At 39.1% G+C, this 14930-nt stretch overlaps 1 protein-coding gene across 2 annotated transcripts in view; it reads left to right on the top strand.

The window, feature by feature from the left end:
* Positions 1 to 13361, top strand: part of LOC137155422 (storkhead-box protein 1-like) — a 129695-nt gene extending 116334 nt beyond the window's left edge. For both annotated transcript variants that reach the window (XM_067551670.1, XM_067551667.1), the window contains one exon: positions 12851 to 13361. In XM_067551670.1, coding sequence (XP_067407771.1) covers positions 12851 to 12918 — 68 coding nt within the window. In that variant the 3' untranslated portion in view covers positions 12919 to 13361. The remainder of the gene's footprint in view (positions 1 to 12850) is intronic.
* The last annotated feature ends 1569 nt before the right edge of the window (positions 13362 to 14930 follow it).

Raw genomic sequence — 14930 nt, 5'->3', positions numbered from 1 at the left:
AGAGCTAGGAGACTTCTTTGTGGAAGCCCAGGACCCAAAGGAGGGAATTCTGTGATGATGATGTGATAGCTTTAAAGGAGGGACTTTCCCTTTTACCAGAAATAAATTCTGTGGCACTTGTGTACATTAGGGGGGAGTGGAAGGGCTAGCCTGGCATGATTTGGGACTATCCTGTGAAAATCAGAGTGGCAACTCTAAGTGTTACTTTCTGTTGAATCTGCTTGCTTTGGTTGCCATCCCACACCTCCTTTGGAGATCATTCATCAGAGATATGGAAAATATGCAGAGCTGAAGAAGATCTGAGGCTCTACACACCTTAAACTCATAACCTGCTATCACCCCCCGCTCAAATACTTCACATAACATTCCAGAATCTTGTAATACATATTAATAGCATGGAGATCATCACACGTTCTCCGTTTGCACTGCAGATTGTGACGTTGCCAAAGGAATGTTCTATTTTCATGTATTTTCATTATTTCTATCACCAATTTCATTTCCCACCTATCCCCTTCTCCAGCCAATTTTCTTCCCTTATCCTCCCCCTCCCCATCTTTCAGGATCCTGGGTCTCATCTTGGAGGGAAGGCTTGAAATAAACATATGTTTCCTAGTTAAGTATAATGCCTGCTCTTGATTCATATTGGACATGGGGTTTGGTGTCAGGATGACACCAGGTTCCACCTCCTCCCAGTTCTTCATCAGTCCTCATGCAAAACTCCCTTCGAAAGCTTAGGAAATTTTAGGAAAATTAGGAAGCTTAGGAAAAGACTGAAGGATTGGAAGATTGTGTTCTTTCTCCTCCCTGGAGCAACCATTTTCATTATGCTGAAGGTGCTCAGCACTTCACAGGATCGGGTCCCTAGAGAGATGCTGTTATTCCCCTCAATGCGCATAGACTAAAACTTTCCAGCACTGGTGTCTAAAGTTAGGCACCTAATGCTGTGTTATGTGCCTAAAGTGCCCTGCCTTTGACTGATGTCAAACTCCCACAGCTCTGATGAAGTAAAGGGAGAACTCTGCATGCTTTGCATCTTTAAAAACCAAGTTTCTATGTTGTTATACCTGCCTGTCTTAAGGTTTGGCAATGACTGCCATAAAGTATTGCATCAAATCCTGAACTGTCATGTATGACTTGCACCTAGAAAACAATGGTACTACCAAAATAGACAAAGACCTGTCTAACGGGACATCCAATACCATCTAGAAAATTGCTGCAAAAATGCCTTCCTCACTTTTAAATCCCCACTGGGTACACGGACTAGTGGTGCAGAAACTTATTTTGATTTTTTTTTTAACTTTATACTGTAAATTATAGTTTAAAATCACCACTGTTTTAAAGAAAAGTTTTTTTTTAAAGTAACATCACATGTCTGATTTAAAGCCACAAAAGCAGAGAGATTAATGGCTAAAGGGACACTATCAAGTTGCTTAAGTCCAGAATATAAGGCTTGTTATTTTTAAATAAGTTTTTACAAAGCATAAATGATGATAGTGTGATGATGGATTTTTATATCAGTATTTAAATATTCTCCTACAGCGGGTGCAACCCAAATACAACAACATTGTGCTAATGCATGAGAGAGTAAATCTGAAACTGATTATGGGGTTGTGCCAAAGCTTTGCAGTGAAACCCCGGTGAATTTTACCTGGCTTTATCTTTTAATGAGATCATAAATACAGTGAGGTTTGCATATATTTCACAAAAGTGCTGGATCAGTCCAAAACTTTTGCTAGTGGGCCATTATGGTCTAGTAAGCTGAGGGCAAAGGTTAATCAGGACACCTGAATACAAATAATAATAATAATTGTTGGCACCTTCATGGAGTCTGTGTGATCATAACCATATTACTTAGGCCCAGACTGCTGAACTTGGTTCCCTAGGGTTGAACACCTGGAACTGTGTTTATGTGTTTAAATAGGTGGGCTGACTTCACTGGGAGCTGCAGGTGTTTGCACCTCAAAAAAACCAGCACCTTTGTCTCGATGTAGATTTAAATTTTAGGGGCTTCACTGTGGATGCCTACATTTGATTTTGGCCTTAACCTCTCTCTCTGCTTTAGTTATAGTCTGTCAAAAGATGCTAATAAAACCCACCATTGTAGAAAGCTTCATAATCTGTTCATGGAAAAATGCTACTGGCTAATAATTATTAAACATTCCTTCTCTTCTTTTTTATACGCCCTCCCCCAGTGTGCACCCAAAAATGTGACTCATTTCCTCCAGCAGGCTCCAGGACTTCCCTCATACCTTTAGGTGCCTTTTTGGGAATAAGGGAGTAATAATCTGAAAATAAAACCTCCCTTCCCAGGCTCTTCCCACCCCTGCACAGTCATGATTTTGCAATTCTTCTTCCAATCTCCTCCTGTATTCAGGAAGTCTTGGGCACTAAGCACACTGTCATGGCTATGACCTTACCTAGTCTTCAACATGCTCCCCCGCCTCCCCCACACGCACCTGTCCAAAAAAAAGCCCCTTTGGTAAACATGAACCTAAAAACTCAAACTCTGCATGGGACACGGGAATTGAACTTGCCATTTTTTGGTCTGAGGACACAATCCACTGAGGAAACTCAAATTTGCTAGTTTTGGACAACCATACATCAAATGGAAACAGACTTTCCTTGTATGACTAAAATGGTGAGTAACTTGGAGAAATACAAAATACACAACAGTGTTGAGAAGTAAATAGTGTTATTGAATGCAAGTTCATATGAGAGGTAAAGATGCTATATATACACATATAATTTTATCCTTTTTTAAGGTTAAAATTGCAGGCTACCACTCTTTAACTTGCACCATTATGTTGGCTGTCTAGTTTTTTATATCATGCTCATCACCGTAATATCTGAGCGCCTGTGTATCAAATACTGTATGTGGAAAAGAAATCTTTATGTATTGACATGAATATGTTCTGTTGATGTATGCATTGTGCATATGCACAGGTGTTTAATTTAGACATCGTTGCTGTCAGTAATTATAGTCAGTGTTGTAGCAATATTTTCCTAGCAAAAGAAAAATATGAATGTTATTCAGTAAAATAGTGAAAGTAGTATGACATACGCAGAGTACAAAACAAAGTACAAAAAAGGCACAGAAAATGAAGGTGATTTACATAAAAATAAGCTTAACTGAAAAACACAAGAATTCAAACCAAAGATCTGAAAATCAGCTGCTGTTTCTTTGACCTGTACATATGCTGTTAACCACCATGATAAAATGTAGATTAATCACATGAGGCTGACTTCTGTATGTTCCTGTTTCAGGTCTGTCTACTTTTAAAACTCTTTATAGAGTCTTTATAGGATGTACTTAATTAAATACACAGAATAACTCCAACATAGATGTATTCTGATTCTGTAGTCTGCATCATTCTGATACATACTGGAAGTTTTTTAATATATTTGCTGCTCTGGTTCTTATTAAGAATATACCCATAAACTTACTTACATGTGTTTTACTGATAATTTTTTAAGTTTCTGTAATTGTAGATAGTGAAATGAGTCATAAATTCAGCAGCTGACCTTAAAAGTGACCAAACATGGGTTAATACTTCAATCTTTTATTTCCGCATATTGGCTTTTCTATTATGGCCCTATGATTAGAAGTTAAAGATGGAAAAGACCTATTAGATCACTGGCTCGGATTCTCCTCGTACTCACACACCAATTTAATGCCATTGCTTGCAATGAAGTAGCTCCCACTTTATACCAGTGTGATGAGAGAATGAGGCTCACTGAGTTCATACCTTTTCAAGTGCAGAATATTTTCCCCAGACAAAGTACCAGAAAGCAAATTCACAGTTCATATGATCATGGCCATTTGGCTATGAAAAATCAAAGATCAACTGTAAACACTGAAATCAGCAGACTGCAATCAGCCTCTTAATGCTAAAGATGTGTAGGATTTTATCTTTTTTTATCTTAATTGTGTAAGGGCCAGATTCTGATATCCTTACTCACATTGAGTAGTACCATGCTCCTGGAGTAGTACCACTAAATTGAATGGTACTGCTGTCAGGGTAGTGTACTATTCAATCATAATCTGGCCTCAAATAAGTAGATGGTACATACAGTGGTAACACTTCCATCTTATGAATGAGCCATTTCCTGCCATTGATTTAGTACATGAAACTACCTGTTCATTTCAATAGAGATTTTTTTGCAGGGGTGGGTTGAACCAGAAATTAACATATGAGTAAAATGAGAGTAACTGTGTAGTTTTGGAGGCCATCAAGGCTAAATCCAGTGTTCAGTGGGAGTTTGTTCTGAGCAGAGATTACAGGATTTGTTCCCTAATAATTATTCCCATGCAGCTATTAAAGTTAAGAAAAAAATCACAAGTAGGTTTCTAAGAGCCTTAACTTTAGGGCATTTAACTTATTAAACAATTAGATTGTGGTAAAACTACTGTGGTATATTAACCAAAGCCTCATAATTACAAATAAAAAGTTTATTTTATTAATCCCAACAGAAAAACTGTGTGTGAGAACATTCTGTGAGATTTCCCCCCCCCCCCACTTCTTTAGTGGTGAAAGGGGATAGCTTGTGTATCCTATAGCAACTCCTTGGATGTGATATCCATGGAGAAGTGCAACTGCCTAGTCAATACTTTGGGTGTTAGGATAACTTGATTAATTCAGCACTAGTGATAATCCTGAGTGTGTAAATATTCAAGGAATGAATCACAAAGCAAGCAAATGTCTAAACGTTGGAACTTTCAGTAGAAATTACACAACTCTGAAATGGAGTATTATTTAAAGTGCAGTGTTAGCAAATGTTTACATTAAATGATTTCACTAAGATATTACTGTGAACTATTTTACCTGTCTTATTGCATGTGCATATTTGCAGCTAAAGCTGAGAGGTTTACATGTTTAAATTCCTTTGCGTTTTTGGAAGCTAGTTGGAGTGAAATGTATTAAGCAGATGGCTTTTCTGTGCATGAGGTTCTGAACTGTTAGCTCCTAGAATTACAGGACTTGTTGTTGTTGTTCTGATTACTTTTACTTTTGAAGACACAACACACACAAACAGGTAGTCAAAAGAACTGAAAAGGCCAAAACCTAATAGATTTAGTTTCCAAAGTGTTGAAGTTCATATTTATGTATATATCTTTCTCTCTAAAATCCACATATTGAATGTATGAATTTAGGTGTGTGGGGGCACAAAGGGGCAGGTGGTGCTTTGAGTAGTGGCCCTCTGGGTGCTCCACTGTAGGTGTGTCTGAGTCCCTGTACAACTGACTGGAGGACTTTGAGAGCAGTGTCCATTCAGCCTGTGCACTGCCCCTCGTGCTCTGCAATAAAGCTAGTCAGCGTGCATGGGCCAACTCTCCTCAGTTCCTTCTCAACTACCCCGTCTAGAAATGGATCTTCAGCTGTCCATTCACAGATTAACTTTTTTAGAATTGCTAATCCTTAGCTTCCTTAGAAAGCCTTTTTTCTTCCTTTACATTTTTATTTGATCGTTGGCTAAATAAAAAAAGAGAAGAAAAAGAAAAGGACTTTCGTCAACCCTCTGTTGCTGGGGATGGGGGGGACCTGGATAGGGTACGCCTAGTTCCCCAGGCTTCAAGAAGTGCCTCAGTTGCAAGGAATCTAAGCTAGTGACTGATGACAGTGACTCAGTGCGTTCGCTGCCTGGAAGAGAAGCACATCCCAGAGAACTGTGGCTTGTGTCAGCAACTGGAGCCCAGATCCAGAAAGGACAGAGAACTGAGGCTCAAACTCCTCCTTATGGAGTCGGCCCTTCAACTACCGGAGCCATGGCAGAAAACTTCACCACAATCGTCTACTTCCAAGGGAGGTGAGCCCTAGGAGATGCCCACAAGCCACTCATGTAAGGCTTCTAAGAAAAGGTCATGAATCCCCACAGCAAGCCCAAAATTATCTCTGGCTCAATCAGTATCATTGGAAGCTGTCTAAATCCGGTAAACAGGGATTGCGCAGTACCATCCTGAAAGAGTATGTTGGGTTGCCTAAGGACCTGATGGGAATAGGCAAGGAAGTACCAAGGAGATGCTCTCCTTAAGCTGCTGCTTTGGGGGCTTCTGAACCCCCTGAACAGGCAAGGGAGGAACAGGAGGCTGAAGTTGAGGAGGAAGTTACCCCTCAAGCCTGTTTCTCATCATCATTACCAGATGAGATGGTGATGCCCCCTCTTCCATCTATGGCAGATGACTTTAAACTGTTCCAGGACCTGACACAGAGAGTGGCAGAAGCCTTACAGATACCACTGCAAGAGGGGACCGAGTGATTCCACAAGCTAGTGGATGTTTTACATTCTTTTACCTAATCCATAGTAGCCTTCCCTATTAACAAGGCACTCTTGGACCCTATGAAGATTATATGGCTGACCCCCCACGTCAGTCCCACCAACACAATGTTGTGTGCTAGTGACACACGGAGTTACTCTTCTCCAAATTCCGTCACAGTGGACACAGTCAACTCAAGGGGCCGCCAACACCAATTCAAATCCATTTCTTATGACTGGGACTGGAAGCACCTGGATCTTTTTGGCAGGAAAACATACTCCTCAGCTACTCTCCAGTTTTGCATTGCGAACTATCAAGATTTAATGGCAAAATATGATTACCAGAACTACACAAAACTCAATTCTTCTATTGAGCATCTTCCTGATTCACATAAGGAACAATTCAAGGCCATAGCCAACGAAGGCCCAAATGGTGGCGAAGACATTCCTCCTGTCTGCACTTGATTCAGTGGACACAGCGGCATGTTCTATGTCTACTGCCATTGTGATGAGATGGGCCTGGTGGTTTCACCTATCCAGCTTTCTGAAGAAGGTTCAAATGATTGTGGAAGATCTTCACTTTGAAGTGATAAAATTATTTGTGGAAAAGACTGACTCCTCCCCCCACACTTAAAAAGACTCCAGGGCCACTCTTCGATCCCTCAGAATCTATACACCTGGGTACAAGAGAAAGTTTAGCCCTCAGCCACCATTCAAACCTTCCTCATCACAGTATTCATCACAGAGATCATATGAACCTCAGAAGAAGAAACCCAGATTCCCCAGAAGGAAACCGTCAGGATCTCAGCCCACTTCCTCTCAACCTTCCACCTCAAAGCGGCAGTTTTAACAGGTTGTTCAAGGTGCCCATCGATCATTCTCCTCCTCATCATCATCTAATGCTGGAAAACCTCACCCATCCTTTCGGAGGCCATCTCACCTCGTTCCACAGCACCTGGGAATGGATAACCTCCGACAAATGGGTGCTGATGATCATCTGATAATCCATCCATTTCAGCTCTCCCCTCTCCCCCAACACCCTTTCCCATCCCTCTTCTCATGAGAGCCTACTATGACAGGAGATAAACCATCTCCTCAACATAGGAGCTATAGAACCAGTGCCCACACATCTAAAAGGCAAAGGCTTCTACTTTTGCTACTTCGTGATATGGAAGAAAAAGGGAAGTTGGAGACCCATACTAGACGTCAGAGTGCTCAACAAATTTTTCAAGGCTCACAAGTTCAAGATTGTCACATTATCAATGATTTTTTCAGCGTTAGAAAAAAGAAACTGGTTCTCAGCCCTCAACCTCCAAGATGTGTACTTCCACACTTAGATCATACCAAGTCACAGACAATACCTCAGGTTCACACTACATGTATGTAGTGAGGCTCGGCATGTTTGTCTATAGTTAATGAACCCAGTTATTTAGACCCAGCTAGGCCCATGTGAGTTCTTCATATTGTTTTTGTTGTGTGAAGAACAAAAGACACAACAGTAAAGTATGGTTCTTTTCCCCCTGTAGTTTCCGTGTAGCTATAAAGAAGATCATGACTGGAGCAACCACTTTGTGGTTTAGCAAGGCAGAGATTCTTAAATTTTTTCATTGTGTGGACTGCATCTTATGTGTCACATGGGCGCCTCCCCCTCCCATCAATGATTGTTCAGACACTTCTCCTGTTTGCAGCATCCCAGTTGTTTACATGGAAAAATAATATTAGGAAAGTATTTAATGAATGTTTAGCTTCTTTTAATATAGTTTTTATATCCATGCTTTCCAATGTTTGGGTTTCTTTTAAGTTTAAACTCAACTCTGTTTCTTAGGGTTCACAACCTAACCTACCAGAGTTCTTTTTTCTTTTTCTTTTTTTGTCTGAGAATTTCCTAGTCTTGAATTTTTTTTCCCCTCACGTGCACTGGGAGGTAAATAGCAGGATACATAGCAGAGCTCCTAACTTTCGATCAATGTTGCAATCAGAGGATGCAAGGGGCGCAGTTAGTTCTGCAGAGTGATAGGAGGTAGGGAACTTTGTGGAGTTTAAATGCTTGTTGTGGACCATAGTTCTCCATGCATCAGCTCCACTTTACTACTCTGCCTCCCTATGCTCCAGCACAGTCGCCATACCATGATTTGTACTACCTTCCCTGCTTCACTTTTCTGCATACCTTCTAAAATGTATTGGACTACTTAGTAAGTCAGCCAGAATTGTGGGCCCAATATGGTGTTTTAAAAGTTCTCATCATGCCTGTGGTTCTAGAAGAACTATTTAACAACATGTTTATAAAGAGGCAGACCTGAGACTGGGCAGAGAAACTGAGTTATGGAACTTGTAGGAGGCTGAGAAGTGGGGAGGCGGAGAAGGAATTTGTAGGCTGAGAAGTCAGGAGGAAGCTAATTGGAAAACACCCAGAAGGACTTTTGCTGAGGGGAAGGGGGCTTGTAGCCTGTGATTCAATTTATTTATTTATTATTTAACCATAGAAATTTCACTAGCAAACCTCCCAGGTGCTTAGGTTACATTTCTGAGATTTTATTTACAAGAGCTAAAGGCTTTGTTCTTAAAGACCACTGGAGTCCAATATGCTTTTATTGATCTTCCTTACTCACCAGTGAATAATTTCCCAAGTAAGCCTTTCCCCAACTCCTGACATTTCAGGAAGATCTTTCAAATAATTTCATAGGAAATTTTTGAGATAAATGGCCAAAAAAAAAAAAAAAAAAAAAAAGAGGTATTAGAAGAATATCCAAAACCTGATTAGCCTATTTGAGTGAAATCCAAGATCTCAAAAACATGTTTGTATTACTGCCAAAATATTATCTAATGACATCACAGCACATATGCAAAATCTGAAGTGGGAATTAACTTTTTTGAGGATTTTTGAAAGGGAGCCAAAACTTGTCTTAAAATGGAAATCAAAGTTCAGTCCTAACTCTACAGCAGAAGCAAGGTATTTGTTGAGATGCTAAATTATAGGCTACAGAAGATATCTGATCACTGTAGTTATTTTTAAAATACTACAAATTGCAAAAACAGTGTTTATGATTTTGTTTTTCTCACCAGCATGGTAGACGTATGTGTGCATGTGTGTCCACACACATGAAATATACCAGTGCCCATCAGTATTCCCATTCTGAACTTTTTGCTATATCTAGTACAGTGATACTCAACCTTTCCAGACTGTTGTACCCCTTTCAGCAGTCTTATTTCAGCCTTGGTGGCAGGGCTGGAGCTCCAGATGGAGTGGTTGAAGCATGTCACTTAGCTTTATGGGGCACCCTGTGGTGTGGGGCCTAGGCATTTGCCCTGCTTGTCACCCTCTAACGCCAACCCAGCACTTGCAACCTCCTTAAAAGCATCCCGCAACCCCCAAGTTGAGAAATACTGATATCGTATATAGAGCAGTATAAACAAGTCATTGTTTGTATGAAATTTTAGTTTATACTGATTTTGTTAGTGTTTTATATAGCCTGTTGTAAAACTAGGCCAATATCTAGATGAGTTGATATATCTCTGGAAGACCTCTGCATACCCCCAGGGATATGCATACCCCTTGTTGAGAACCACTGGCCTAGTAAATAGAACCTCAGTCCAATAATAATTGTTTTTAGTAGGTTTAGTATTAATGATCACTCATGTCCTCCAAATGCAACATGATATGCTGGCTTCACGTGATATAAACAGATTTCTCCAAAGTCGCATTTTAAAAGTTTAGATTAAAAAATGTACTTGACAGTGTAACACATCAGAGAGAGCTGGTGGCCAATTCATCGTGGTATTCTTTGCATTGTTTAAATAAGTTTACACAGAAGACAACAAAGAAATGTTACCCCAGAATCTAAATCCAGTTGAAAATCTGAACCACTGATACATTTGGTTTGGTTTGGTTGGTTGTTTTTTTTAACTCCCTCAACTCCATGACTGCCCACTGGAAAAAAGGAAGTTCTTTGAGTGCTTGCTCATGTCGATTTCATTCTAGGTGTGTGCGCACCTCCATGCATGGTTACCAGAAATTTTTTCTCCTTAGCAGTACATTAGTCTTGGTGCATATCAAGGGCTGTGTTGTGCAAATGACATATGGCCATGAGTTAGGGCTCTTTGGGCCACTTATTGGTGTGAACTGCCAACTTAATTCATAGAGTCCACCCATCTTTCAGACACTACTGATTTTGGCCAAATTTGAATAGGTCATCTAGAAATGTATCTCATTAGCAGCCCTCTGAACCATTCAGTTCCTCTATTTTATTATTTTAATAATGGCTCTAATGTTGTTGTTTTATTCTTTTGTACTATTACTCCTATTATCTGTGTAGGATTCTGTGTCCAATTAATAAAATATGTAAAGAAAAGAAATATCTCAATTATCAGGAATGAGAGAAGCAGAAGGAAATGTTGCTTTTTGAAAAACAGTCCCAAATCCTATTTTTTTCTTCTAGAGGTGAAATAGTACTGAACATATCCATATATCCATAACTTAGTACTAAATTTTTCTATATATCAGAACCATTCCCAGACTTTGCATATGCCTGATAGAATGCTTCTCATTATTTTATTACTACAGTACATTTAATTGATCTTACCAAGAGATGTTTGGTGATTACATTCATATCTGGTGTTAGCTTGATAATTTAGTCTTCTAAATTAGAATTACAGCATGGCTAGTTTTTAATCATAGCTGTCACAAATAGTGTGAAGTAAGACAACAACATAGTGATAACAGCAGTGCAACAAATTACAGACTCTATCAACTTAAACTAATAGAACAGTGGAGGGGCCCGTTCATATTATGTTGACTAAGCTTGGATAGCAAAACTGTGTGTCACAGTATACCATGTTGTTCATAGAACACTTTGTGTATTTGATTTCAAAAGAAGTTTCATTTCCATCAGAATTGCTTTTATTGTATAATTTATATGATGCAAAAAGTGTACTCAGTGCTGTTTAAATAGTTAATATAACCAGCATAATAGTTTTTTCGTTTTTTCTTTTACCCTGCTACAAATCCTTAGATACCTGCGCAAACTTTCAAAAATTAGAAATGTTGCCTTGCGTTTCCACTCAATTTGTTGCGTTACTTTCAGTTTCACAGATAGGGCAAAGAATTTCCCAGTTAGGTGTAAGATTCCCTCTGTGGTTTTTTTGTATCCAAGATTGGTCTTGGATGAGTTGCTCTATTGAGAGTAATTAATCACCAGATACGAGATGGAACAAGGGTGTCTGACATACCAGACAGGAGTAAAATTGTTGATATGCTCCCAGGTGGAATGGGGCGTGTCTGTAGAAGGGGTGTGATTTCTATCTCATTTTGGTATCTCAGTCTTACATGTTTCCCTATCAACTTTGCTGCAAGTTTTAATAGATTGTTTTCAGGTCACAAGAGAATTTTCAGTCACCTTGCTGCGTTCTTGCTTATTTTGCAGAGAGGCATTGTGAGAGAAACAGTAGTGCTTACATCTCCATCCCCTATCTAGCTGTAGAAACCATAGCAAAAAGAGGGCTCCTTGTCTCAAAACATAAATGAGACTGAGTTGTGCAGCATCGTCTTTAAAGTACTACATTTTTAGGAGACAACATTCCAGCTTCGCTTGTACAAGGCCATGGATGGTAGAGACAGGAAGAAACATTTTTCATAAAGAGAATGATGCTTATGCAGTTCTTAAAAGCACATACCTATGACTGTTACGGCAAATTTGTTAATATTGTTTTCTATGGTGTGGTAATTCATTATAAAAATTACCTGTTTTCAAAAAAAAAAAAAAAAAAAAAAAATCACCAATCAGTCCACAGCTTCTTTTGCTCTCTGTATTACCATCCCTTACACTGTTACAGCTGCAAATGGCTGCTACATAAATGCAAACTGTGACTGGATATTTTGATCTCTAAGGTGTTACATAGGGTCATTTCTATAGCTGAAGGAAGGATTGCATGTTAAAAATGATGGGATGGAGTTGTGAGGCAATTAAATGTAGCACCCCAATAACATCTTTTACATGTAAGGCATGGGTGTTTTTACCTCCCCAAGACTTGAAGGACATAATACATTTTAGTGAATACGATGTTTCATTTATTTATTATAGGGATATCTAATAATGCAGCCGTAGTCCTGGACCTTTGGCTGTTTACATTCTTATTTTATAAATTGCCCTTGAAGTCAATACTTTTTTTTTTTTTTTTTTTTTTTTTGATAGATCACATATCCAGACAGTCAACACTTTCAAACAATCTCCAATCAAATAAATACATGGATAGAAAATATCAAGGTGTGAATGTTAAGACCTCTAATACTTAAGTCATTTCTAATTATCCTTTAAATACAGCAGAGAGGTCCTCATCCTGACTCTGATATAGAGCAAAGAGACTGGAGTGGTGTCAAGGGGCTCTAAAATCCCCAGATCTGCCTGGGGGAGGATTCCTTCAGTGCAGAAACCATACGCTGGGGGCCACAGAACAGCCTGAGGTTGGGAGGATGCAAAGGTGGCTGAAGGGCTTAAAGCCCAGCTTAGCCCACCTCCTCCTGTGCTGTGAGTTTTGTGCAGTCTCTTAGAGGTGCAGCACAGAATCTCAGCCCGTATAAATATTAACCATTCTCCATTTGCAGGCAGGGAGAAGAAAAAGGAGCATCTCCCAAGATGCCAGATGTCACTGCTCCTATGGGAAACTCTTTAGACATTAAAGCAAAAAGGGCAAGAATGTAGATACCATGTTGGACTTGTAACCTTCATATAAAAAAGCCAAGGCAATTCGCTTCATTGCATAACTAAGGTAACTACTGTATATAATGACTATACTGATTATAATGTATCTCACAGTGAAATGTATTGCTAAGCTGTCATGTTAGCATTATTGTCATATATGCCATCGCTTTTTTATCACACCCAAAGCTGTAAATTACTGGGCGCGACATCATTAGCATTATATTCAGGCACTATATTGTTAGCCATTGTTAGAAATGGTACAGAACAAAGTATCTGTGTGGCATCCTTCTGGCCCTCGCAAAAAACCTCAACATTGACTGGAGATACCTGGTTGAGCTGTCTCCAATGAACACTTATTCAACAAATGTAATTCATTTTTTTTTTTTCTGTTAGTGAATGAACCACTCACAGACTTCTGATTTTTATTAAATGTTTATTCTAAATAATTTAATTTCTTTTAGCATTGTGGTTGGTTAGGTGTCTTTCTTTTGAGCCTTGTGGTATAGATAGGCTGCTAAATGTGGACTAGCTTGTTAGGTTTCATTGGATTTCACAGTTTTACGTGAGAGGTGCTGGTAGCCTGGATAGGCACCTTTTTCTAAATAAGTATGTAAATAAATATGAATGGCTTCTGCAGGCATATTTCAGCCTGTAACTAGCTCATTAATTATCTCCATGACTTGCTTTGAATATTCACACCTCTTTATTTTGCTTTTTGTGCTGACTGGCCCAAAAAATTGACCAGTATATGTTTTGGCTTCCTTGCCAGTGACTCCCAAATCCACAAAATCTTTCATGATGGGCCTGTGAGCACTTCCATTATGAATACTCATGCAAATACATATCTGCACAGGTGTTCACCACATTTTCTCTTTCTGCAAACATTTTTGTGAACAAAATCTAGTCACTAATTTTCTCGGAAATCTAATAAAGTGGGATGTGAATATTAGAAAAGAAAATTTGCATTTTTATTCAAATGAATGCTTGCAAATGCTTTCACAGTATTTTTTCTCCAATACTAGTACTGAATTCTTCAAAGACTGAGTCAGCCACTTCATTTTTCTCTCACACTTTTTGTAGTAGGTGTTTGACTGAGGCAGTGTCCCAGAAAACACATGAGCTGGTTTTCTAAACAACTTAAACTTGGGGTATGGTATGTAAATAAGATTTACACATTTAGATTGCTAAAAACTTTCTTTGTGTCACTTCCTTGATTTGAGCCTCTGTGAGGGTGTTCAAAATCAGGATAATAAGTACGTTGTGTTCTTTGAAGTTAGGTTATCTCTCTTATCTTGTTGCACACTATAGGAAAAAACCCTCTGGTATGCCTGTAGATCTACTGCAATTTTTGGTACTGTATATAGTCTCCGTATTTTTGTTGGCAACTTTACTACTGGGTCTGAGTCCTCTGATCCAGCAGGTACCCCCCACACGCTGACTCATTCCTGAAGCAGCTCAGTTCTCATCATTCTGTCATTAAAAAAGTTCCTCCTCTTCGTTGTTTTCATGAATTATTTCTTTTCCAGTAATAGATTCCAAGGCCACAAGGGACCATTGTGGTCATCTAGTCTGACCTACTGCATAACACAGTCCATAGAACTTCCCCCCCCAAAAAAATTCTAGAGCGATTTTTTAGAAAAACATTCAGTCTTGATTTAAAAATGGTCAGTGATGGAGAATCCACCACAACCCTTGGTGAATTGTTCCAATGCTTAATTACTCTCACCATTAAGAATTTACACCTTCTTTCCCATCTGAATTTGTCTAGCTTCAGCTTCTAGCCATTGGATCATGTTATACCTTTCTGTGCTAGAAAGGGCCCCTTATTAAATGTTTGTTCCCCATGTAGGTATTTATAGACTGTAACCTCGTCACCTCTTAACTTTCTCTTTGTTAAACTGAATAGATGGAGTTTCTTGAGTCTATCACTATAAGGCATTGTTTTTAATCCTTTACTTGCTCTCACGGCTCTTCTCTGAACCC

This window comes from Emydura macquarii, unplaced genomic scaffold (genome assembly GCF_026122565.2).
Source record: "Emydura macquarii macquarii isolate MOO-44397 ecotype Brisbane River unplaced genomic scaffold, CSIRO-AGI_Emac_v2 contig_1363, whole genome shotgun sequence".
Lineage (NCBI taxonomy): Eukaryota > Metazoa > Chordata > Testudines > Chelidae > Emydura > Emydura macquarii.
The sequence above is the reverse complement of the archived record's forward strand: the minus strand, read 5'-3'. Positions and strand labels throughout refer to the sequence as shown.